This window comes from Clarias gariepinus, chromosome 16 (assembly GCF_024256425.1).
Source record: "Clarias gariepinus isolate MV-2021 ecotype Netherlands chromosome 16, CGAR_prim_01v2, whole genome shotgun sequence".
NCBI lineage: Eukaryota > Metazoa > Chordata > Actinopteri > Siluriformes > Clariidae > Clarias > Clarias gariepinus.
The window spans coordinates 31,434,589-31,461,170 of record NC_071115.1 but is presented as its reverse complement, the minus strand read 5'-3'; the positions used below and the strand labels follow the sequence as shown (position 1 = coordinate 31,461,170).

Here is a 26,582-nt window from a genome sequence, read left to right as displayed (position 1 = left end):
ACAGCTGTTAACCAGCTGGCTCGTTGGTCTAGGGGTATGATTCTCGCTTTGGGTGCGAGAGGTCCCGGGTTCAAATCCCGGACGAGCCCAGTAACTTTTTCTTTGTATTAAACATGTATTTGCTAAACATATAATCTGTATTGTTTTTCCTAAAGTTGAATATGTAGGGCCAACTGTCCAAAGCAGTGAGCAGTGTGTTAAAGAAGTGACATTTAAAATACCTTGTCCAGTTTATTTCTGTCTGACACGTTAATGTTAAAGTCCCGACAGATCACAGCATGAAAAATAACAATGGTTTCATCAAACACATATTTGTATGTATAATATAATACACCTCCCCCACTTTATTATTATTATACCACAGTGTCTGTTAGGTTTTAAATGATGAAGTGTGTCCGAGATAAGTTTTAAGCTAAGGGAAGAAGAGTTTTAGCTTGTTGTGTCCGCCGCACCTTGATACACTTACCGGTCCGGGCCCGATCGACCGGGAGAGACAAACACAAACACACACACACACACACACACACACACACACGCAGGCATGATCATGGCTGGACTGGCCATAGGGCATACCGGGCATTTGCGCGGTGGGCCGATGGTGATTTTCGTCTTTTGTGGGCCGGCCGCCGACGTTTTTTTTTTTTTTTGTAACGTTATAAACTATTAAAGGTGGCGGATTGGCCAATTGGTCATGATCGACTCTGGGCTGGACCAATTACAGCCGAGAAAGTCAGATGCACCCGCCCCCTTACAACGGCTCAGCAATCACATATCATTGCTGAACAAAAATAGAGAACAAAAAACGCAAAGCAGCAGGAGGAGCCGAAAGAATTAGCGCCAAAAATAAACTAGCGCTTCAGGCAGATGCGGCCAAGTGTGCTAAAATATCACAGTTGTTTGGTGGCTATAGTGGAGCTTCCACTTCAGTAAAATTAGCAAGTGATGGAGGCCAGCAGCCGCAGGTTGAAGAGTGAAAGGGGAGGCAGGAGGAGGAGAGACCCGAGGCGGCCGGAGGGGGAGAGACCCGAGGCGGCAGGAGGAGGAGAGACCCGAGGCGGCCGCCGGTCCAAGTGGCAGAACTGAACCTGAGGTAGCCTAAGTAAAACCAAGTAAAACCATAAAAAAACTTATAAACCAAGTAGGTGTAGCTTATTTTCGTTGTCTTTACGCTGCGCAGCTGCCTCGGCTTCTCTCATTCTCTCCCCCTCCTTCTGTTGATCAGCTGATCGGTTTATCAGCTGTTTGTCTAGCAAAGTTTTGCCAGGGGGCCAGGTAGGGCATTAACAAGGAAAGGGGGGCACAAAGAAATACTTTTCTTTCTTATTCTCATTTTAAATGTCTAGCTTTTAAATAATTATCTGAATCTTACAACCAAAGTGGTCATTTGATGTTAAATGTATAGAAATCCATTATCGTTTATGGTAAATATTAAGTCTAAAAATATTAAGTCTCTGTAAGTCCAGTAAGCTTACCATCTGTGCAGTCTGAAATTATGTCGAAGAAAGATGTTGAATCTATTTAATTATCGTAGAAAAATAATTGATTTCTGTGCATTTGTGTGTTATGATCTAACTGGTTGTGGCAGCCCAGGTCTCTGGATGACACTCCAGCGATCGTGATCTCTGTGTTTTGTTGGGTTGTCAGTTCTTGTGCCATGTACTGTGTGTAAAATGGCATCAAAAATTCAATTAAGTGTTATTCTTTCTCAACTTTCTTTCTCTGTCTCCTTTCACTTTTTAAAGGTTGCCATGTTAAAAAAAATATTTTGTGCTGCCATGCTGTTTGTTGATGTGGTAAATAAATAGTTTATGAAAATATCACTAAATCTCTAATTTATTAATTTTAATACTCATTATAGATCATGTCTCACCTCTAGTCTTCTCTGTCTTAATTTCAGGTTTCCATCATGTGTTGTAGATAGTTCAGGAGGTTAACTCGACCAAGCAGTCTTTTGTTTTCCGCTAAGTACTGTTTAGAATACCAGAATAGGGAGGATGGTGTAGGTTTAAGTTTATTAGATTGATACCTATATACCAACAGGACAGTGTACATCGCTGTCAGAACAGCGTTTGTTTTCATTCAAAGGCTTTATGGCTTTGCCAATAATACCTAGTGGGCCGGTCTCTAGTCAAGATGCCCGGGCCGATTTTTTGTCCCAGTCCAGCCCTGGGCATGATGTCTGAAGATCTCCGTTTATTCTCAGCAAAGAGAGCACATTTAAACAGTGCTGTGTCCTGAACATCAAAAGAACCATCATTAACATGTCAGTCATAGAGGGACCCGGAGACAGACAGGTGAGAGGAGATACATTTACATTCTCCTGATTAAACAAAAGGGTTCTAGCAGACAGGAGACATTTTGATGTATCCTCGTCTGGCTACAGGATATAGAAGGTGTTACCACAGAAGGCATGAGGAAGCACAGTGAGGGGTCTGTTCTCACAGCACAGGAATCTTATTATTAGATTACATTGTCTTACTACATTATAAAACCTTACAGTGTCTCTGTGCTTCATGTATTATTGAGTTTGACTTCAAAAAAGAAAGAGAAGGAAAAAAACAAGTTCACAAAACGGTCCTTGAGATTAATGTGCAGCCACGTGGTTGCAGTTCGTAATTTTTGACCACTAGATGGAGCCAAAAACTTATGACATTTTACAGCAGTCCCTCGAACATCTACACGCTGTACACATGTGGACGTGTCAATTCGTGATGGGGCTCTCTGTACCGTCTGTAAACTGGCTCGTTGGTCTAGGGGTATGATTCTCGCTTAGGGTGCGAGAGGTCCCGGGTTCAAATCCCGGACGAGCCCGTGTTTACTTTTGAGGCGTGTAAGTTTAATGCTTAAAGTAGAACATCAAATTAGTGTGATATGATGTGAGTGGGATTAATGTGTAGACGGGTGGGTTGCAGTTCATAATTTCTGACCACTCGATGTGGTCATTAAAATTAGTCTAAAATTATAACATTGCATCAAGCCGGGCGTTCTGCATTGCAGTTTGTACAATTTCCATGGCTGAACACCTTCAGCTCATATGTGGAGATAGTCAAGAGCACCAAGATTCTTGATTTTCTTCTGGTGAAGAACAATAACTGGTACCACAACACCCGCCTCATTACCAAAAAAAAAAGTCCAGCAGCATCTCAACTTTCTTCAAAGGCTGAGGACAGCTCAGCTTCCGTCCTTTTTCATTAACACATTCTACAAAGAACCTTCATAAACACCCTGGCAGCTGAATCACTGCCTACTCCTAAGGCCGTGCAGTTGATCGAAATGATAGCTCATAAGATCACCAGAATCGCTCTTACATCAGTCATAGACACTTACATGGACATTACACACACACACATGCACACACACATTCTTCATCCTTCTGCAACCTGGAAAAGATATAGAAGTATTTTTGGTCCCACACAAACAACCCTGAAACAGCTTTTTCTCATATGAATAAAACAAAACTGTTATGAAAAACATACAAAAATACTAATACATCAAAATTCTGAAAAAATATTTAACCTCTTGCAATTCTCATATGAGGAGCAGTAGGTATAAATCTTTCGCCAAACGTCTTCCTGTTTGAAGACATTGATAAGTTCAGTGTTATCAGAAATTACCAAAAAGATCCAGTGAAGAGAAACTGCAGGGCACATAACAGTTGTACCTCAGGAAGGTAAGTGAGACACAGTAGTTGCATTTCCACGTCGTACCACCAGATGCCGCCAGAAACACAACACGTGGAACGAAATTATTTCATTCTCCAGGACCGTGTAGACGTGGCAAACTGTAAAAAAAAATCCTTAAACCAAAAAATTCTAACTGGCTCGTTGGTCTAGGGGTATGATTCTCGCTTAGGGTGCGAGAGGTCCCGGGTTCAAATCCCGGACGAGCCCAGAAATTTTCTGTAATTTAAATGTGAAGCCAAAAATGAATCAAACTACACCCAAAAGGCTTTAGTGCACTGGGGGGTAATGTTCATATGTGTACCTGGTTTCAGTCTTAATCTTTTGTATAATGAACAACGGATCCTGACCATACATTATTTCAGTCAGGTTCATTTATCCTTATTGTACTTTTAACGCTTAATTATTTACATCACATGAAATATAAGATATATTGGAAATACTAAAATGTTAAACAGTATCTTTACAGGACCCAAAATACCAATCATTCTTATCTAATCACTTTATTTATTCTGCTTATCACTTCATGATTCTTTCATTTGTAGCAGTAAAGCCTCAACAATTGAATAACTTCAACCAACTTAATTCAAAAGACCATTATCTATATATAAAACAAAAACTCTATATGGCAAACATTTCTAAATGAGATTTATTAGAAACAAACAGAACAAAAAACACCTTACATGGGGTTGTCATTTAAAGGTAATAAAAACACACACAATATCATATGTACATATTTAAAACGACTTTAAGTTGTAATGCCGGAGCATGAGCGGCGGTACGCATCAAGGCAGGATGTAGGTTAAAAACTCTTAGCGACAGCCCACAAAAGACTCGTTGTATTTCTCCATGGCTTTGAGGGATCGCCGAGATTTCTGCTTAAATATGGGCGAGCGCAGGAATTGTGTGTCTGTGAACTTGTCTCCACGCCGCAGCTTACTGATAAAAAGAAATTTTATAATGCAAGAAATGTGTTAGACAAACAAAGAAATGAAATAAATAGTCTGTATGATATGTAAACAGTAAAAGAGGCGGGGCTTACGAGCTGATCGACGGCTCCTTATAGCTGACGATGCCGGTGCAGCGTCTCTTGCGGCCGTGGCTGGGGGTGGAGTCTCGGCCCTGCAGAGGCGTCTGATAGACTGCAGGGGAGAGATTTGTCACGTCACTCAAAGCCAAGCCTAGACAGGAACGAACAACGAGACCACCTGCAGAAACACAATGTGCACGAAGGAGACAGAGAAAGGTTATTGAAAAAGTGCAAATAAAAACAAACAAAAACCCATGTGTGTGTGTATGTGTATATATATATATATATATATATATATATATATATATAGATAGATAGATAGATAGATAGAGGTAAGGAGTGGAAAGGACAAAGGAAGGTAAACAGAAGATTAAAGAAAGTTGATACCTTTCCTCCTCCTCGTCTTGTCCATCACCACAGCTGTGCTGTTCTCCTGCGCTGACAATTGGTTCGGGCAGCTTGTCAATTCAAATAAAGGACTGTCAATCACCATAAGCCCCACCTTTGGAGCAGGGATATCAGGTGGAGAAGACACCTCTTCCTTTCCAACTGCAGCAGCTTGAAAAATAGAAAATGAATCCATGTTAAACAATGCTTAACAAATCCAGCAAACTGCACGATGATAATAATGAGCAGACAGACAAAGACACACAGGTGAGGTCACCTTGAGCACACTCCAGGTCTGGAGCTGACGGGTTGCACTCTTTAGCAGTTGGAGATAACAGTAACTCTGTGAACGGCAGGTCAGCAGCAGGGGATTGTGGGAGATTTAGTACTGTGTTCGTCGACAGGGAGGCGTCTGTACCTCCTGCACGTGTGTTTATAGGTCCTGTAAAAGAAGAAACAGCATTACAGAAACAGGTCTTTGGCAAAGCACCGCGAGAACAAAGCTAAAGACCTTCCAACTCACCAGAGAACTCCAAACCCACGCGGTTCTGCTTTGGTGCGGAGTTCTCCTTCCCTCGCGTCTTAGCGGACCTTCTCTTGGAGCGGGCACGACGCGGCGGGGGGTCGCGAGTCCTTCTGAACTTCCTGTCTGGAACATACAGGCTGTCGTCTGAGTCCTGCTCTATGTCTGAAGAGCTGGAGTGCTCGTCTGCTGGAGCAGGAGGGGGCGGAGCAACAGGAGAGGGCATGGTGACGGGAGAAGGCAGGGCTTCAGAGGCTTTACTTCCTCCTCGGAAAGGCGTGATGTGGACGGCCTCCTCGCAGTCGAAGTCGAACGTGTCGTTGCTGCCCAGTGAGGAGTTCAACCTGTCGCTGGGAGCGGGAGCAGATCCGCCTGCCGCCGCGCGAGTCTTAGAGCGGGCACGTGGCTTCTACAGCGGGAATCAGGAGCAACAGTTATTGTCAATTTATCAACACCAGGGAATAAAAACTTAATTACTTTTTTAATTAGTTTTACCTCCCAGGGTTTCTTCAGCGGTGCACGCTCTGCCTTGCAGCCTGGCTCTGGCTTGGTCGCAGACTGCGCTGCCTTCCTCTTTGTCTGCCTGGACACACAGCGCTGTGGCGGTTCCGGGGTCGAATGCTGCACGGTCGAGAAGTCCGAAAGCTCGGAATCCAGCGCCGCTTTAGGAGCATCAACCGATTCTGTCCGGAGCGACCTCCGACATCTGGCCGCAGTCTTTTCAGCGACAGGTTCACGTTTAGTGACATCCTGGACAACTCTACTGTGTTCAAAGTTCTGAGGCTCCACCTCTTCCGTTACACAAGTATCCATAGAGGCAGGACTAAACAGCGAGCTCCGCCTCCGCTCAGAGCGCTTCCGTCCACCTCGCAGACGACGCATTCCGACAGTGGAGGGCAAAGAGGCCTCGCTATTACTGGAGCCTCCAAAAACTTCGTCTTTGGCAGAAACACAGGACAGGTTACAGGGACACATACACGATTCAGCACATGCATATAGAACAACTTCAAGTGGGGTTTTGGCTTACCTTCATCCTGCTGAGTGAGAGACTCGAGGGGGCAAAGCTTCTTCTCCTGAGTCACAGCTTCAGTCTGTTCATCAACCCTGATCACCATCGAAAACCACACACATTATATAAAGCAGGGGTCGGCAATTAGGTTTGGCCTCGGGCCAGATTTTTTCCAAGCCATTACATGGCGGGCCACGACCAAAACATTGGCTAATTTATTGAATTAATAGGGGAGGATGAATGGTAGGCGCTCGTAAAATGACAGAACCGAGATCCGAGATAAACTGACACATCTAAGATGAGATCATCGTGCTAATTACGATCCGGCTAGGTTGGTTCTCCGAGCACACCTGTTGTTGATGATTAGTATGGCTGGATTGAGTTGTCTACTCACTGATCACAAGCCCTGCTATTGGTTGACGAAATGGAAAAAGAGCGGCTCCATTTTTTTTAAACACGTGTTATGCGCAGAAATGCCCCCTGCCATGGTTTGCCCCCCCCCACACACACATAATCGCTATTAAATATTATATTAGAACATAAATTTAGAGGTTAATGCTTTACAAATTACATGAGACAATGAAATAAAATAAGCAATATGAAAATAAATATGTTGTATATAAAAAAATAGAAATATTAATATTTTTGAAATACATGTATACTTTTATATTGTTTGTTATAAAATTAGTTTCGTTTATATAATTTATCATTATAAAATATTTATTTTTATTATATATAATTATTTATTTGCATATTCATGACAAACCCCTGAAAAATAAATGTGCAAGATGCAAGGATATATGCAAGATACTTTTCTTTTCCCACGTGAGTCAGTCCGCGTCAGTCGTGCTCTTTAACCAATCAGATGTGACCTCGCCATTTCATCCAATCATAACCCACCAGGAGCGCAGGCTAAATCCTGTTTACATGAAATAAAGCTGCTCCCGAGCAGGTTCAAGCTTACGGATATGTTGCTATGACAGCAAATGCGAGAAGCACATCGAAGAACGAAACAATCCAAGATCAGGACAAATCCACAACAATCAAATCCAGCTAACTGAGTTAGAGACAGACGAAGAACGGACCCCTGGGTGCTCGCAAAGCACAACAAGACGTTATTGTTTTTGCATGTTGAGCGTTCGCTCTGCACCTCGCTGATGCGCTTATTCACCCTCGTATCCAGATATAACAAATAAGAATTTAGATAGATTGAAATATTTTTGTTCTGAAAAATGAGGTTTCAACAAAGAATTTTTTTTTTAGACTGTCAGTCCGATTTTTAAAAATATATAATTTATTTATTTTCATTCTCTAGTTTAAACAATCCCACGGGCCAGATGTTTTTGCTTGCGGGCCACATGTGGCCTGGGGGCCGCTAATTGCCGACCTATGATATAAAGCATAAAACATCTTAAGGCTTTAAATCCACGTCCCTCTGAGACAGCTGGCTGAACACAAGACATTTACCAACCAGTCTTTGCCTAAGATTAATTCAATATTACCTGGGCCTGGTCTCCTGACGGACGACTAACTTCTGCTCGTCTACAGGAGACGCCTTATACACGGGACAGGAGAAATTATAAAGGGGAAATAAACAAAAACAACAACAATGCAAATAAAATAGTACATTACATGTACATGATGAGAAAACATAAATCAGAAAACATCTACATTGATGAACGCAACAGGAAGATGACTTTTGTATTTATTATTTTATTATTTAAAAAAAACAAAACTAGGATTTAATATTACACTCGGCTCCTGACAAATCATGCTTCAGAGTTTTTGGATTTTTTTTTCCAGGAACCTAACTAATATTGTTAGCAGAAATTCTCTGCAATTTTTTTATGCCTTTTTTTGTGATAATATATAATTTTCCATGCGTTTTAACACTAAACTATTAAAGACAATATAATTTCGTAACAAATATTAATATAAATTCAACAAAATTTCCATATAAAATAAGGATGTATAAATCTTTTGTACAGTAGAGAGAACACAAAGAAACTGTAGGGGAAAACGCGGTCATTTATTACTGTATTTAATTTATACCAAAGAAAATTAATTTGCATAAACCACAGTACATACTGTATATGGGGTAACATCTGGATTTTACATTGTAGCACTGCAGGAGACACAGCAGTACAGTACACAGGATTATCTTTACAGGCCTTTTTTTCTTAAATAACATATTAAGCTGATTTTAAAATTTAATTAAGGTGTTTTGGGGGCATACTTAGGGTTTAGACTATAAAAATAGGCATTTATTGACCATATCCAAAATTCACTTTTCCAAATATAATTTTTCACATTTAAAAGCTGATGCAGGAACGTAACCCCCACCAATTTGGGTGGTCGACTGTGGTCTCATTTCAACATTGACTAACTCACCTGTGTAGTTCTGGCCACACCCCCTTCAGTCAGGGCCCTCTTCATCATCAGCAGGTGAAAGATGAGCGCCTGTCGTTCTCTCTTCAGCTGCAGAATGACCCCCTGCGCTTGCCGTACCTTCTCCCGCTCGGCCTGCAGAGCCAGCGCCAGCGCCTTGTTATTCACCTGCACACTCTTCAGCACGAACGGCTTCACCGAGGCTGCACACACACAAACACACAGCCGGGGGAGTGTGAAATCATCTGCTGCTGTCCAATCTAACGGCGTTTTAGCATTGGCATACCGAGAACATGAATAATCCAGAATGAACTAGTTGTGGGTTTTTTTTCGCTTCACTTAAGAGATTTCTACATTACCCAGAATGCCATGAGGCTACCTTATGATAGTGGTGCAGTGGGATTTACATGCCAATCAACTAAAACCAGCTACAAGCTTTCCCATCACAGATTAGCAAGATAAAAACAAGACAGAGAATCAGGAGGGTCTCCTAACCCTGAGAGGATTTATCTAACAATAAAGCTCCTTGAATCCTTGAAGAGGAATCCGTAGGAGTAGCACCAGCACCACGTCACTCAACTCATCACATACGGAACATTTCTACAGAAACGCACGTAACGGTTCACCTTCTCAGCATTATTAGATCTTAGTTACCCGTGTTCTTCAGCTTGGAGAGCCCTCGACTCGCAGCAGACGCGCTCGCCAGACGCTTGGTCCTCTTCTCCTTCATCTTCTCCTTAATGTCGTCCAGACTCTGCTGGAACGACTTTTTCTGGACCACGCGCTCACGAACCATGGCTCACTGAGCTGTACAGGAGGAGGGATGAAACACACACACTTATAGTTCCAGTGTTGCATAGTTTACTTATTTTTTTCCTGTTCAGTGATTAATCATAAGCAAAAAAAAAACCCAAAAACTAAACAACAACAATGCCTAATAAAACATCAACTAATAAATGCATATAAACAATATTAATATTGAAGTACAAGATATTTTTTGATGTTTTGATGACTATTAGCTTCAGGCTATTTATGTCTGAAAGTTCACCCCGGTCCTGATTAACAGCAGGGTCGAATCCATAATAATAAATAAAAATACAGAATTATTATATATTTTTTGCAAGCAATAGAGCTTTCCATCAAAGTTTTCTGTACATGAAACTCTTTAAAAAAAATCCTGACATTCGGTAGTTAATTTTAACTCTCAACTGAAAGACTACACTTTAAGATTAATCTGGTATGTAAATGCGGGTTATAAATATTTAATTATATTGAGCTTTATTTGCATAAACAACTACAGAGCGCGCGTGTTTTTTGTTTTGTAAGTTAAGTTTGTAAATTACGTGGAAAACACACAGAACTACATCACTAGGGGCGGTCTATACTGTTTTTCTTTTCTCTCTTTAAAATAAAACGCAGGCTTTATCACACTCACTAAGAGGAGACTCAGTAATTTTCACCACTGTCAAGTGAATTCATAGTTTCCTGATGATATAAATGAGGTAAACCTCAGATCAGATCAGTGTAACAGAGCTGTAACAGCCCGAGTGACTCTGCAGCAGACCGACTGACTGAACTCTGAGGCGATGCTAATGGCGGGTGGAGGCGCTACAGAGCTAACTGCTAACGTACACTTCCTCTCCTGACTGGCACATAAAGACAAACTGCCTACCCGCTCAGAACGCTTAATTAACGATTTAATACTTTTATGTTTAAATCACTTCATAATTATAACTTATATTATTAATCAGAGCACAAAACAAACACTCACCGTGAACGGTACACTAGCTTCACTTCCGGTGCGCTGTTGTCCTCGGGACGGACGTTGACATTCGAACTGCGCGCTGCGAGTTTTCTGATTGGTCTTACGTCATTTCCGCATAGAGATTGCAGCGCTATGGCGCCATCTCGTGGCTCGTACCATATGATCATCTTCTAGTTTCCTACTAATAATAATGATAATAATAGTAATAATAATAATAATAATTAAAAAAACTACAAATAGTAATGTGCTATGTGTAATGTGTACAATCATAAAAATACGGTATCTACAATTTACAAACAAGGGCATGTTTTAAAAATAAAAAGACAGCCATATGATGTTATGTTAGCTTTCATTTAGATAGATAAATTGGTAGATAGATAGATACTTTTGGTTCCCTAAGAAATTTTAAGGATTATTATTATTTAAAAAGTAAATAAATTGCAGTAAATTTGTCATTTTTGTACAACTGCTATTATTATTATTATTATTATTATTATATATAAATCATATAAATCGGGAATAATTAACAGTTTTGGATAAGTTTCTCCAAAAAGGAATCTACTACAAATGACTAATTACTACCTTAAAAATTGTAATTTGATTATATAACTGATTATAACATGTAAAAAGCACTCAGATTACTAATTACGTTACTAAAACATCTCACTGCAGACGCCTGTGACGCGCGTGCGCCTCAACACTCAGTTGCTCCTCGCTCACTCCGTAGGCTCCCTACGTAGGCGTCCTCCCCTTCTGCAGGTGCGGAAAGGGGCGGGGCCTCCAGATCGGGCCGGCTGGCGATAATTGATGTTAATGGATCTCGCGCTTTGTCCACGTTAACAATCCTCCCCGCCTCCCCTTCCCCCTCCCCCCCTCCTTTAACCCTCTCCTCTCCCGTTATTTTCTCGTGTCTGTGGTGCCGCCCATGAACAGAGTGAACCAACAACTTTGATTCATTTGTTCTTTGAGTGTGAGAAAACTAATAAAATCTTAATTCATTTAAAAGGCCACTTCTTGGACCACCTTAATGTGTCCCACTCCTTTACTATTAAAGATATAATAGTTTATTATGAAAAAGCGGAAAAGAAACTTGAATTTGTTGTTAATTATTTTGTTTTAAATGCAAAATACTTTATACATAACCAGAGAATTAAAAAGTAACAATTGTATTTCCCTCTTTTCATTCTAGAAATTACCTCACTTTTTAATTCTCTTGAACTAAATGAACTTAATAATAAGAATAATAATAGACTTCTATATTATTTTGATATTATTTTTAATCTAAAGTGTCTCTTGCTACATCTTTTTCACGGTTACATCATTTCGATCGTCTCGTTTCTTTAATCCTTTTTTGGACTGTCAAATTTATAGTTCTTTGTCCTTTTAAATTGTTCTAATTAATTTTTTTTTCTTTGTTGTTTTTGCTGCTGTTGTTATTGTCAAATGTGTGAGTGTGTCTTGTATTTTATTTGTATTGTCTCAAAAAAAAAAAGTGGGGATAACCTAGAAAGAAAAAAAAAGTTACAACAAATGTAAAGAACTCATTAACTGATTCTGCTGCGCAAAACATGATTTTAAAATGTTGTTTTTGTTGTTGGTCTTTTAGCTGCTCCTGGTAAGGGGTCGCCACAGCGGAATACCCAGTCCGCACTACAACTTGGCACAGGTTTTACGCCGGATGCCCTTCCTCACGCAACCCTCCCATTTTATCCATCAATTACATTGATGATGTAATTACGTCGTATTTGCATTCTGCGTGTTTTCCCTAATCCTATGGTGTGCAGCTCATTCACATCTATGTCGAAGCTGCCGTTCGGTCACATGAATATGCTGCTCTTTTCAGCCAGAGCTAGCACTCACTGATCAGAGCAGATACAGGGAGATGAGTTAGGCCTTGTTCACAACGTAAACAAACGCGCTCTGAACATCCTAGACGTTTATGTTGTGTTTTGTAGCGGCGCTCGATTGAATTCTACACCGGCGTTCGTTTGTCTCTGTCTAACGTCAGCCTGCAGCCCAGATTGTAGTTTGTGTGTTAACCTGTGGGGGCAGTGTGTCGGGAACTGGATATGAAAGTACGTCAGATTAAAGGAAGTTTTTTGTGGTTTATGAAGAAATGCTTATGTTTTTCAACAATTTATTTTATTTTATTTACCCTTTTTCCGCATTTCTCTATGTGTTTTTCATGCCGTATAATTGTGCAGCCGGACAACGCACGTCACCAAAGCCCGTGTGAACACTCTCATTGACTCCTACGTTTAGAAAACACTCTGCGCCTGATCGAACGCAAGAAAAACGCTCGATTTTAACGCCCGTGTGAACAAGGCCTAACTGTCCCAGAAAAGCAAGACCTCACGCTTACAGGACGGTACTGGCGACATTTGGAAAGTTGCTAAGGTTTGTCCAAAAGTCGCTAGATTTGTCGCTAGGCGCTTTTTGAAAAAAAGTCGTCAAGGGGGTCTGAAAAGTCGCTCAATCGCTAAGTTGGCAGCACTGACCAGAGCGCAGCCTTCTCCCTCTCTTTCCCCATAGATGGCCATTCTAAAACGGTTTTCGGCTCAAATTTAACATCGGAGGGTGTCTTTACACTGTCACCACGTCAGTATAATACAGTTTACAGGCATGAAAATTGAAATCTGGAAGTTCCTGCCTCTCACGGTGAAAGATTTTTGGCGATCACACATCCATGTGTGTAAACAAAACAGATAACTAACACACAGGTCTCGTACACACCGTGGCAGCGGTATGTTTTTCATCAACCTGGAACTAAACTTATTACTTAAATAAGTCATAGTTTTGTTGTTGTATGACTGTATAATTAGTTACTCTGCCAGTAATACTGACAAGTAAAAGGTTAATCAGTAATGTACAGCCTTTAGATCTGTTTTATTAGGAAGCTTTAGGGTCTGCGGGTTGTATTTATGGGTTAAAGCTTCCTGATTGTTCCAGGAACAAACGTACAATATAATAGTAAAAATAATAAAATAAAGATTACATTCAGTGTTTGTGCTTTAAATAAAGGTAAAACATGCAGGTGACAAGATATAAGCAACAAGATGCAAAAAAATATAAAAGGCTAGGTTAAAAATTAAAATCACCACGAGAAAATGTACAAAATCTTAAAAGCCAGACAATGTTTGCACTTTTACACTTTACAACAAACTGATAAAAGATCTGTGAAAACTTTGCTGCTGACCACTTGTTCAGACATGGCCTGTCCTTCAGATAGTCAGTAATCCAGTTGGTTGTGGAGGTGTTGAAGCTCTTCTGGAGCTTCTCGTGCAGCAGTGCAGGTTCAATGGTGTTCAAGGCTCTGGAGAAATTAAAGAACATGATTTTCACAGAGCTGCCTGCTTTATCCAGATGAGAACAAGATTGATGAAGAAGATAAATAATGACATCATCCACGTCAACCAGAGGGCGGGAGGCAAACTGCAGTGGGTCTAGGAAAGTGCTACCTCGAGATGAACCAACACCATCTTCTCTAAAACTGTCATTACCATAGATGTAAGGGCAATTGGTCTGTAGGCATTGAGGGTGGATGGAGATGACATCTTGGGACTAAAACTAGGCAGGATGTCTTTCACAACATTGGAACCTTCTCAGGTGAACCCACACAGCCGATTAGCACGGGTCCACAGAACTCTGAGACCATCAGGACCTGCAGCCTTGTTTTCTTTCAGTCTCTTATGTTTATAACTAGGCAGGTATAAATCAGTAGATATATTTGGATGCTTGTTTGTAGTTCACTTGGACAAATGAATAAAAAACACACACATACACAAACAGCTTGCTTGACAAAGGGGAAATGTTATAAACCATCTCAGAAGTTGTAGGTGAACCCTTGGAAAGATCTCACTTGATCATTTTATACTCTGTCCTGTTTATTGCTCCGGACTCAGAGGTTAAAAATAACCTGGAACGATTCATGAGACGTTTCTGTAATGTTTGTCTAAGGAGTCTCCAGTGTAAGTGCTTTAGTACAGTCTCATGGCTAAGTTTATGACCTGTTTATGGTTTCTCACTAACCATACTGTGTCAGAGTCAAGTTGTGTGTTTGTGTTTTGATAATGTTGAGAGAGAAAGAGAGAGAGAGAGAGAGAGAGAGAGAAAGTGGGAGAGGCTGGTGAGGAAACGAGAGTGTATAGCTGCTACAGCATGGGTGAGTTTCACAAACATTATAAAATGAAACGTCACATTTCATGATAATTGCAGTAAAACATGTGTGTGTGTGTTATAAAGGAAAATAAATCCACTTCAGGATAATAATCTTTAATGTTTAATGTTTTTCGCCTTTTGTAATAAACTGAACACTGACGCTCGCCCCTGGCGTCTCTGCGCCCACTTAATGAGTCAGCTGTCATGTCAACACGTCCTGCATGTAGAGATCAGCGAAACCTGCGCACAAACTGAGCAAAATGTACAAATTTCCGCTAAGACCCTGTGCATGACAATGTGACAATAGGGGAATACTGGAAAGATGAGTGAAAAAGGAACAAGGTCAGCATCTCAGGATTTCCCAGGAGGTCAGAGCATATGAGTGGGTACATGGAGCGCACCATCACATCACCCTGCACTGTTCCTGTACTCTGTATGGCAATAAAAAATGGATAAGCATTACTGACATCTGGGTACAACATTGAAACTGGAATTTACACATAATAATAATAATAATAATAATAATAATAATAATACAGCCCTCTCCATGAACACTTACTCACCTGAAGAAAGTAGAATTATGTTAAAATAATGTTTGTTGTCTACAGTTCAGTGTTTAACACTATAATTCCCTTCACTCACCACCAAGCTGGGGCACCTGGGACTCGTCTCTGTGTCAGTGGATCTCTATCTTTCTACCTGGCAGACCACAGGCAGTACAGATGTCTCAGCCCCCCTCACCCTCAGCACTGGAGAGCCCCAGGGTTGTGTCCTGAGTTCCCTACTGTACTGACTGCACACATGTGACTGCATGGCCATTACCAACTCACTACCACCATCATCAAGGTTGTTGATAACACTGTTGTGGTGGGCCTGATCACTGACAACAATGAGAAGTGCGATCATACATTCCAGTTTACCCTTCAGGGTCATGGTGTAGCACATTACTCGCTACAGTGCACATTTACACACTGCCTTGCATACGCCTTGTTCTTGTTTGCACATGGCTCATTTACACATAAAATAAGGACTAACTTGTACTTCGAAACACAAACAAACCCACTGCGTCTGACACACACATCATTTCACTGCATTAATTCGTGCTTCAATCGTGGTGCTGCTGTCATACCCACACACCATATCTTTACCCTTCTATATTTCTATCCCCTGTAAATTATATATAATTTATACATTTCTATTAATGTATTTCTATTTTATTTCTATTTTATTTTGTAACTTTTTTGAATTTGTATATTTCAAACGAAAATGTCTATTTTATTATAAAATTTAATTGTAGTGAAATTTTACAGCATATAATACGGTTTATGGGTGTGTATACTGTATGAGCAATACGATTTTAATTTTAATTTTATATATTTTATATATATATATATATCAAGTAGAAAAAGTTTGTGCACCCATAATAACAACATAATGAGAACAAAAAACCAACAACAGCCAGGGCATAGGTTTTAAATATATTATATTGTTTTTGCTTTTCCCTTTTTGAATTACTAGGAACTTTCGGGTAAATTGTAGATCAGTTTTTACTGTGGTCAAACTGTCATGCTGACGGATTTTGAATGATGTCAATGCAGCTGATTAAACATTAAACATCCATTTTTATTTTTCTTGTAAAATATTTGTATTATTTTTTAAAAAGTATTTTTTCCCGTTTCTAACACTATTTGATTTGATAATATTGATGAGTATAATATTGTGTATCTCTCTATGAAAATATTTGTGTCATGATACGATAATTTTTTCCATATCACGCAGATGCAACACAGTAAGAATGCTAATGGCCCTGTTTATAACTTTGACGTGAGAGAGTTTAATAGATCAGCTCCTGTTCTACGTAATTTAAAGTTTACAAGCAGACAGATTTTATTGCTCATAAACGAAGGAGAGGTATATGTACACAGGTGGAGCTCTCTGTTACAGAAACCAAGCAGTTAAAAAAAAAAAAAAAACACCAGGGAAAAAACATTAGATTTTCCTTGTTCTACACGTGTGCTTATAACATGATTAATGGTCAAAAAGAAGAGGTAACTTACTTATAGGAGACTCTTACTTTTAGCCCCTCCCGTCTCCCCCTCTCATCTTACACAGTAAACCTTTTTCCTCTCTTAGTTGAATTTCACACAAACACACACAACATCGCTAGTGACACTCACATGAGCGCATACTAATGGAATCACTGCTGTAAGGTAAAACAAACAAACAAATGAACCTGCACTTTACCTTTGAAAAGAATTGTGACAGAGCAGTGTTTCTGTGTAGAGCAGAGACTGTGTGTGTGTGTGTGTGTGTGTGTGAAGCAGAGAGGGGGTGCTTCACACACCCCCTCTTTTTCTTTTCCTTTTCCTTTTTTTTATTGAGACAATACAAATAGAATACAAAACACATTAAACACATTTAACAATAACAACAGCAACAATAACAACAACAACAAAATAATTACAACAAATCAAACACAAAGGACAAAAAACTATAAATTTGTCAGTCCAAAAAAAGACATGAGAAGATCGAAATGATGTATAAACCGTGAAAAAGATGTAAAGACACTTTTATTAAAAATAATATCATAATAATATAGAAGTCTATTATTCTTCTTATTAAGTTGAATTAGTTTAAGAGAATTAAAAAGTGAGGTCATTTCTAGAATTAAAAGAGGGAAATACAATTGTTACTTTTTATGTTTATGTATTTTTTACTGTTTATGTGTATAGTTTTTTGCATTTAAAACAAAATAATTAACAACAAATTTAAGTGGTTTATTTTCTGCATTCTCATAATAAAGAATTATATCTTTAGTAGTGAAGGAGTGAGACACATTAAGGTGGTCCAAGAAGTGAAAGAATAAAGAATTGTTTTGTTTTCTTACACTCAAAGAACAAATGAATCAGAGTTTCATCTAATGTACCACAGAAAGAACATTTATTCTCTCCCTCCAAATATCTAGATAAAACTGAATTTCCCGGGTAAATCTTGTGTAGGGTCTCCAATAGAATTTCCCTCTCGGAGTAATTCTTCTTCGAGTTTGAAAAGTCCGGCCAATGTGTTAATTATTGCATTTTTTTATCAGTTATATCAATACCATCTAACATTTATTTAAATTGTCTGATCTCATATGAACCAAAGGCTAGTTGACTCTTTAATGAGTGCAATTAAACCGGGGCGAATAGCTCTCATAAATAGATTAAATTCTTTAGTAGTAACTGGCAGTCCATAGAGAGTCAGGAACTGCTCGTATGTCAATATATTGATATATTATATATATATATATATATATATATATATATATATATATATATATATATATATAAATGTTAGAAATGTTGTTGTCAAAATATCTGGGGGAAAAAAAAGATTTATTACGAACCATAATTAGTTCATTGTTCCAAATGGGCATTTTGTGAGGAGAAGTTGTGAGAAAACATAGTTTCCAGGCAAGAAGACAATGCTGGTGAAATTCGGATAAATTAATTGGTAATTTAGAAGGGGAAAAATTACATTTTAAGACAAAGAAGAGCCCACCTATCATGTTAAACATATTATTTGGAATAAAGAACTATAAGGAATTACCATGTGTAAGACATCTTTATATCCAGTTAACTCTCAAAGTATTGATGGTGTCAGCAAAGTCTAAGATGTCAAGGCCCCCTTGAGTTTTACATCCGGGGAGCACATCCTTTTTAAGTTTATGTGGTTTATTTTCCCAAACAAAATTCAAGAAAAGCTTACTGATGTTTTTAATACATTTATTGTTAATAAAAAGAGAGAGGGACGGATAAACGAAAGGTGAAAGTCCATATCCGGTTTGGATAAAAGGACTCTACCCACCAAACTCAGATCCCTTTGAAGCCAGAGGATAAAAATTACTTTCAATTTAACAATCTTTCAATTAAAATTAAGGTTTTGCCTAAATACACTAATTTTTGTTAATTGAATACCTAAATACCTAAGTATTACCTATGTATGTTTTACCGGAATATTATTAAAATGAGAATCATTACATTCGTTAAGTGACAATAATTCACATTTGGCAATATTTAATTTTAGACAAACTGGAGAATTGTTTTACTAACTTCAAAGCAAGAGTCAATTGGGTTTTATCTTTTAAAAATAAAGTAGTGTCATCTGGTTGAACGATTTTTATTTCTCTATCAAAAACAGTTATTCTTTAAACTCTGGATCATGGAAGATATTTAATGATAAAAGTTCAGTAATACTGTATTGTCCAAACCCGTTTTTAAACTGTTGGCATAAAACAGCACCAGAATTTTGTAATCAATTGTCAAAAGTGTAATAGGTCGCCAGTTTACAATTAAAAGTGTATCTTTTTCAGGTTTTGGGATAAGAGAGATAATTCCCTGTTTCATTGTAGTTATTATTTCTTTTTGTTCTATATATTAATTACACGTACCAAATAATGGGCTTTAATATATTTCCAAAAATGGAGATAAAATCCTACTGAAAGCCCATCAAGACCGGGAGATTTACCTTTTCTCATTGAGAGTAAAGCTTTCCTAACCTCACCAATTGTTATATTAGAATCACAGGTTGTCTTATAATTTTCGTTAATTACAGGGATCAACTTTTTAACTTTATCAATAAAGAAATTACAATTACTTCGGTTGAAATTGGAGGAATAAAGATTACCATAAAATTTAGAGACAAATTTGGAAATTGGGGTCATTGCACATTACTACTTTAATCTTAAGGGACGATAAGGCTTTACGTGACTCATTTCGCTTTTCTAAGAAGAAAAAATACTTTGATTTTTTTCATCTTCCTCTATCCATTTTGCCCTCAATCTTATAAAAGCACATTTCTCCATGTCTATAATACTCATCGAGCTGTAAATTAATATCTTTCCTTTCTAATTCCTCTTCTTCGGTGATATTCTCTTTTTCAGATAAATTATCTAGTTTCTGTATAAGTTTAGTCACTGTTCCATTTCTAACTTTCATTTACTTTAGTAAATATTTCACTAATAAGATTTTTAATACTAATATTAAAGACATTATCATTTAACAAAGAGTTGTTCATTTTCCAGTATCCTCTTAGTGTAGAATTATTAGGACGATCACCAAGTTTAATCAATATCTGTTTATCGATAGAGAGGGAGGCAAATGAGTATAAGATATTTTGAACAAAGTGTAAAGCTGATTGAGATATTAGGAATTCATTTCTTGATCTAAGAGTTTGGTTGCTATTTGACCAGCTATATTCGCTTAAATTATGATGGAAAAAAACGCCAAGGATCCACTAAGCATAGATCAGAGGATAAGGACAAAATCAAATTGTGCGATAGTGAATCCTGGGTAGTCCTAGGAGGAAGATTGACATCTAGGCATTCGTTAAAATCACCACCCAAAATAACATAAATTTCCTTATATTCGTTATGTAACCTTTTAACGTTTGTGGAGATGTGAGCAAATAAGGCCCTATTGCAAGAGTGAGAGTTATATCCATAAACATTACATAAAAAGAGAACATTTTTTTATTTTTTGATGACAATGATTAACCATTTACCTTCGTCTGATTTGACCATCTCCAGTACTTCCCCTTTAAATTTATGGAAGAGGATAGCCACCTCAGCTGAATGGTTACTCCCATGACAATAATTTTTTTGTGTAAAAAAAATTAAAACAAAACATTTTTTGTTTAATTTTAGTGTCTGAATCACTCGAATGTGTCTCCTGAACCAGTATAATGTCAGCATCACTTCTTTTGCAAAATAGAAATAAGGCTTTTCTTTTCACACTATCACGTATACCGCTCACATTTAGGGACAAAAAAAATGTTATTAATATGCAACTGTTACAGGCATCTGCTAGGATGATTGTCAAAAGAAAATAAAAGATATACAGGTACTGGACCTCAGTAACCTCAGTGGCAGCTATAACCATGTGTAGTTTCCCTTTAACCACAAATGAGTGCTTTGTTTTTTTTGTGTGTGTGTTTCATTTGCATCCAGGAGAAACTACTGATTCATCAGTAATCATATAATTTTTTTTATTTTACCCTGAAAAATAACACACATCTAATCCAAATCTTTTTATTAAATAATTTATAAATGATGCAATTAGAGGTTAGCACTGTCCTCCAGGGTCAAGGGTTCGATTACCGCCTTAGGTCTGTGTGCATGGAGTTTGCATGTGCTTGGTGAGTTTTCTGCACAGGTGTACCACGCCTTGTGCCCAAAGTCTCCTGGGAAAGGCCTCCCGTGACCCTGTGTACAGGTTAAAGAGGTTTAGACGATGAGTGAGTGTGTGAGTGAGTAAATGAGACAAATCATGTCTAGAGGGCGGACATCTTAGACAACCAGCAATGCAGTTTGGTATCAGTTTGCCCATCCATGCCCCGCACACTATGCATTAATGACGCCGTTTTATCAGGAGGACGGCAGTAATGTACAGTAGACAGCAAAATTCAGTGTTAACAGGTGGAAATCAAGTTACATTCCTCTTCTATAGTGTGACATACTGTATTTCTAAGTTCTAATTAAAAAAACATTTTATTATGATATTTGGTCAAGGGGAGGAGCTAAAGCACAAGCTAAAGCATCATACTACGTCTGAATACAAATGTTTATCCACCTGCCTGTATCAATAACACGGAGAAATAGACGGCATTTTTAAGGATGATCAAAGAAATCAAACCTTTGGTATCACTCCACCATTAGCTCTAAGGCTGTTTACAAACTAACCAGGCATATGATGTAACACTTTAAAGAGAAACCAACAAGCATAAACTCCTTTGTCCTGAACAATGAGAAACTTTACAAATCACCCTGAGTGTTACAGAATGCGCTGACACTAGAGACTCCTTCCCTAGAATGATAAATCAGAATATCTTTTTTAACATCTAATAAATTATATTTAAAAAAATTTCAATAAATAACAAACCACCAATCAGACTCACGCAAGTCTTTGATTATATGTGTCACGTCCCTTATACACATCTCTATGAATGAGCTGTTATCATAGAAACCACAACATGTTAGAACAAGTGCATTAATGTTTCATAAAATCTAAGCCACACCTTCTGACCAAGCAGATACGGGAACTCCACCACATACAGTATGGTGCGGTTCTTATCCTTGGAGCTCAGAGTAATTTCTAACAGCTAAAACTATATGGCAGCTGGAACCAGATGTGTTTGTTGTTTTTAAACGATAATTTGACAGATAAATGCACCATTACACGAGTGGCGGCGTGTGACCTGACTGGTCGGCGAGATAAGTGAAGTAATAGTTCATCGCTGATCCAGAGTACACAAGCATACCGATTGTTCGAGACAGTTATCTGAGCCATCAGTCAGACGCGACAGCATTTCCTGTCCTGTCCTGCTAGTACTTCCTTTGGTGAGAGTTAGTGTGACATCTGAACTGCACCTCAGAGTAGGAATTGATAATTAAAGCAGTGAACTATAATAATCTTCTGTAACAAATATGATTCATTATTAATGTAATGTTTCAGATAGTTTTAAAGTTCTGAAAGAACTGTACATTTGTCTCCATTTATGATCCATCAAATAAGCCTCTTCATCAGATTAACCACCTCTGTTATTGTCTTTTTTGTCAACAGGCCTTTTTTCCCTTTTTAAAAACTTTACTTTTACTTTAATGTTGTATTAAAGCTGGACTTATATGTTAGGGAAGTGCAGTTACTCCCTGAAGTTATTATTTTATATTTTTATGATTATTTTCCTATAAAAGCACACATTTTATAGTGTTAATAGCACAGTAAATATTCCATAATAAGATGTATCAAAAGTATAAATACCTTTTACATTAACATTAAATGTTGTGAAATACTGTATATATAGCCACATTTCCACTGTCAGGTAAATGTGACCCAAATTTGCTCATACATATATGACACATATCGGATATGTTCTATGTCCGTGTAAACAGGAAAGAAAACGCATGCATTCCGATATTTCGAGATCGGTTTCAGGCCTCCTTCATATGTGGAAATAAATCAGGTATAAATCAGATATGTGCTAATGTGAGTGTTGTGTAAACAGACAGATCGGATTTCCTGAGGCATTGTGTTGTTTACGCCATTAAAACTGCGACTTCTTCGCGGTTTAATGATGTAATGTTATTCTCCGATGGAAGCGCGTGTGGAATGATAACATCGCAGGTGACATGGAAGAGGAAAAGGCCCCGCCTTGTGTTAATGCTTATTTAGGCTAAATAACATTAAGAAATTAGGTTTTGGTGAATGAAGCATATGCACAGGCTTCAATTATGGCGTTTTTTTCTCCTCCTCCATTTCAAAACCTTGGTGACGTTTCGCGAACTTTGCATATATCGCAGAGCTAGCGTCAAGCATATTTCGCCTTCGTCCATTTTGGCTAGTGTGTAGCGCAAGAACCTCCCTTTAAGTATGCGCGATGTTTCAGATGGTTTGGCAAGAGTAAACACTCGAATCAGATATGGGTCATAGTTGAAAGAACGAGTAAACAGATGGTCAAACAAATCAGATATGGGCAACAAATCAGAATCAGGCATCGAGACCTGCAGTGTAAACGGGGCTTATATCACACTCACGTTATAGCAGCTGTAAACACTTCTCCCTTCACCCTCCTCCCTGTAATCTCTCTCATTGAGTTTTATACAACAAACAAAAACTGTGAAACGGCAAAGAAGCATAAACCTACAGTATATACAAATTTATAATACATGAATGAGATTTTACTACAAAAATGATTTGACCAGTTAGAAGTAACGAAATTGACAAGCACACTAGCATATTAATACATCTGTGATTCATGTCTGTAATCAACACCTTCTGACTAATCTCAATCTAACTAATTTGTGGATCTTATCTACAATTTGGCTGCTATAATTTCTTTTTAGACCTGAATAGGCCACGCCCACCCGAGACGCATTACAAACTGCTCCTTTGCTGGTATGATCATTAATCAGCTCCAACTTTTAAAGTATCTTTAGGGACACTGTACCACCATGTGCAACCTCCAAAATCTCCACCGTGTCTCATCACTTATGATGTTAATGGCTCCATCATGTCGACCACCACAAGCGCTGGTTTAAAACTTCAGCGCCCCTTTCATGGACTTGCACAAGAATCTTGCCATCGAGTGGGCTTCCAACCAACATAAAAAAAAACAAAAAAACAAAAACATAGTTCCACTGTGATTCAGAATCCGCTTCACAGCAGCATCACCACCTCTTTCCACCATCAGGTTCTTAGGGTTCCTGCTCTGCACTCTTTTCATTTCTGCTCCAGTGCCAAGCTGAGGAACCTTCAAGAGTTTGAGTTCTGACTAGATTTCTGCTATGGTCTATTATTTTACGTTTACCTTTATAGAGTACATTTTTAATAGATTAAATTGTCAGTGTACTTTACTATTATATGTATTTTTTGGATTTGTTGATTTTGTTGGTTTTATCTACATTTTACATTAGTTTTTTAGTTTTTTAGTTTTAATTAAATAGGAAAACTACTATGTCTTTACATTTTTTCATTTGATCCTTCTGTTTGTATATTGTTAGATGTTGCATTATTTTCTTTTGTTTATATATTCATTTTCACTTTTTTATTTTATTCTACTTTAACTGTTTTTTTGAACGTTGGTTTTCTTTTTCCATTTTGTTTTTATTATTTATTATTCGTCCTTTTATTGATTCGTGATTTATCTTATTTATTTCCATCTTTCCTTTTAACAAACTGTTCTTGTTTACATCTACTATCTACAATCTATCCACATTTATTCTCTATATACAGTTAGTTTTTGGTTTAGATCATCTTTTACACCACAATCTAGTCCATCTAAAGAAGTGCAGACTCAGCACAAAATCTGAAAATACTCTTCAAGCCTGAAATGTTTCTCACACTGTGATGCTTATGTTTGCTGACTCAGTGATTCAGCTCAGCACACAGGTAAGGGGGAAATGGGTGGCGCGCTATGATATAAGTGAGTGCTGACCATTAGTGTTGTACATATCCACAGCAATCAGAAGCAGAGATCACACACACACGTCCACAAAGCAGCGTCTGACACGATGAAGCCCGTCTCGGCCATCTCCAGCATGAAGCTCCTGCTCGCTCTCCTGTGTGTTGCAGCGATCATTCAAACTTCATTATCCCAGGTGGGTTCTAACTTCTGCACTCACAAGCTGTAGGAGTGAGAAACTTGTGGTGGACGTGATATGTAGAGGTGTTTAGACATGTAGCTGAGTCTTACATCAATATTCCTCCAGAAGGTGATGCAGTTGTGTAGGTTGTTCAAGATCACGGAGACGTTTAATCTGATTTTCTGAGGAGGAAAGAAAAAGGGAAAATTACTGTAGGATGAGTGAAAATACAATATCCAACTGCTATTTAAAGTAGCTGGCAATTTGCATGAGCAACATTAATAAAAACATGAGCTTAAAGCATTGTCTTAAAAAACATGGCTTGTAATGGCTCATATTTTTGGTTTTAGGCTAGATTGTGTATTTTTCGGAGTAAGGTTTAAAAAGTAATTATTAAAGACTAATAAGCGAGAAAATCATAGATAGCATTATAGCATTTTGCAGTTTACATTTTTATGTTATTGTTTCAGAGTAATACTGTAGAAGTAAAACAAATACAGTAATAAATTAATCTTCAAAAAAATTGGCTTATAAGTTTGACATAGGGAACTATTATCCAGATTAATCATGTGTGTTTTAACATAACATTTCTAAAAAGATTATATTAAAGCATAAATTGGGCTTCTTCTTCCCTTTTCTTTTTCTTTTTATTAGTCCACCACCACTGTAGCCGTTTCCACCACTGAAGAGACTACGATTGGACAAAACAGCACCAACTCAACAAGCACAATGCCAACATCCAGAGTTACAGTCACCACCGTCCCGAGCCGCACCACGATTTTAAACAAGCACTCAAAAGACTCGAGCTCAGACCAGACCTCAGACAATAAAGAAAACCAAAAGGGAGGAGATGAGAAGAAAACAAACCGAAGACTAATATAAAATGAAATAGAATTAAAACATATAAATCCTATATTTTAATGTGCATTTTTATGTGTATATCTGCAATATAATGAAGAGAAGATAAACAGGATTTTAAATGATTAAATAATGATTTTAAACAAAGAAACAAACAAATAAATGAACAAATATCCAGATATTAATGCTGTTAATTATACATTTTATTTATTTATGTATTTTTCTTTTTTTTTTTTACAAATTTTTTTTTTTACAAAAAAATTCACTCAAACTGTAATACAACAGTAAGTTCATCATTATGCACAATGATCACATTGAAGCACAGATTTTCAGAAATCCTAGAAATAATCATTGACTTCATTGTTCTGTGAAAAGTTCTTGTGAGCATATCTTGTTTATTTCTTTCTGATTAAATAAAGTTGTTTTTAAACTAAATCTAAATCTAAAACCTGGATCTCTTTATTTTATATACATTTTTCTATATTTTAAAATCAAGCACTGAACAATTACATGTACATAATAAATAAAACAATTATAACATTTTCAGTTCAATTCAATTTTGATCGAAGTAGGCGTGGTGACACTAGCAGTTCACTCAGATACTGCGGCATGAGACCATTTAATGCTTTATACGTCAAAAGTAGTAGTATTATTTTAAAATAAATGT

The 26,582-nt window shown here is 37.9% G+C and overlaps 1 protein-coding gene and 3 non-coding genes across 4 annotated transcripts; 3 read left to right on the top strand and 1 right to left on the bottom strand.

Moving 5' to 3' along the window:
* Positions 1-17: 17 nt before the first annotated feature.
* Positions 18-89, top strand: trnap-ugg (transfer RNA proline (anticodon UGG)). Its single transcript has one exon. It is a non-coding gene; the product is annotated as a tRNA-Pro (tRNA).
* Positions 90-2,739: 2,650 nt separating this feature from the next.
* trnap-agg (transfer RNA proline (anticodon AGG)) lies at positions 2,740-2,811 on the top strand. Its single transcript has one exon. It is a non-coding gene; the product is annotated as a tRNA-Pro (tRNA).
* A 1,007-nt stretch (positions 2,812-3,818) lies between these two features.
* trnap-agg (transfer RNA proline (anticodon AGG)) lies at positions 3,819-3,890 on the top strand. Its single transcript has one exon. It is a non-coding gene; the product is annotated as a tRNA-Pro (tRNA).
* A 425-nt stretch (positions 3,891-4,315) lies between these two features.
* Positions 4,316-10,859, bottom strand: sgo1 (shugoshin 1). Its single transcript, XM_053514856.1, has 11 exons — positions 10,789-10,859; positions 9,672-9,824; positions 9,021-9,220; positions 8,132-8,184; positions 6,648-6,724; positions 6,116-6,558; positions 5,621-6,029; positions 5,375-5,539; positions 5,098-5,268; positions 4,723-4,888; positions 4,316-4,619 (listed from the first exon to the last, which is right to left on the bottom strand). The coding sequence occupies exons 2-11, from the start codon at positions 9,811-9,813 to the stop codon at positions 4,493-4,495; spliced, it is 1,953 nt and encodes a 650-aa protein (XP_053370831.1). The 5' UTR covers positions 9,814-9,824; positions 10,789-10,859; the 3' UTR covers positions 4,316-4,492.
* Between the last annotated feature and the right edge of the window lie 15,723 nt (positions 10,860-26,582).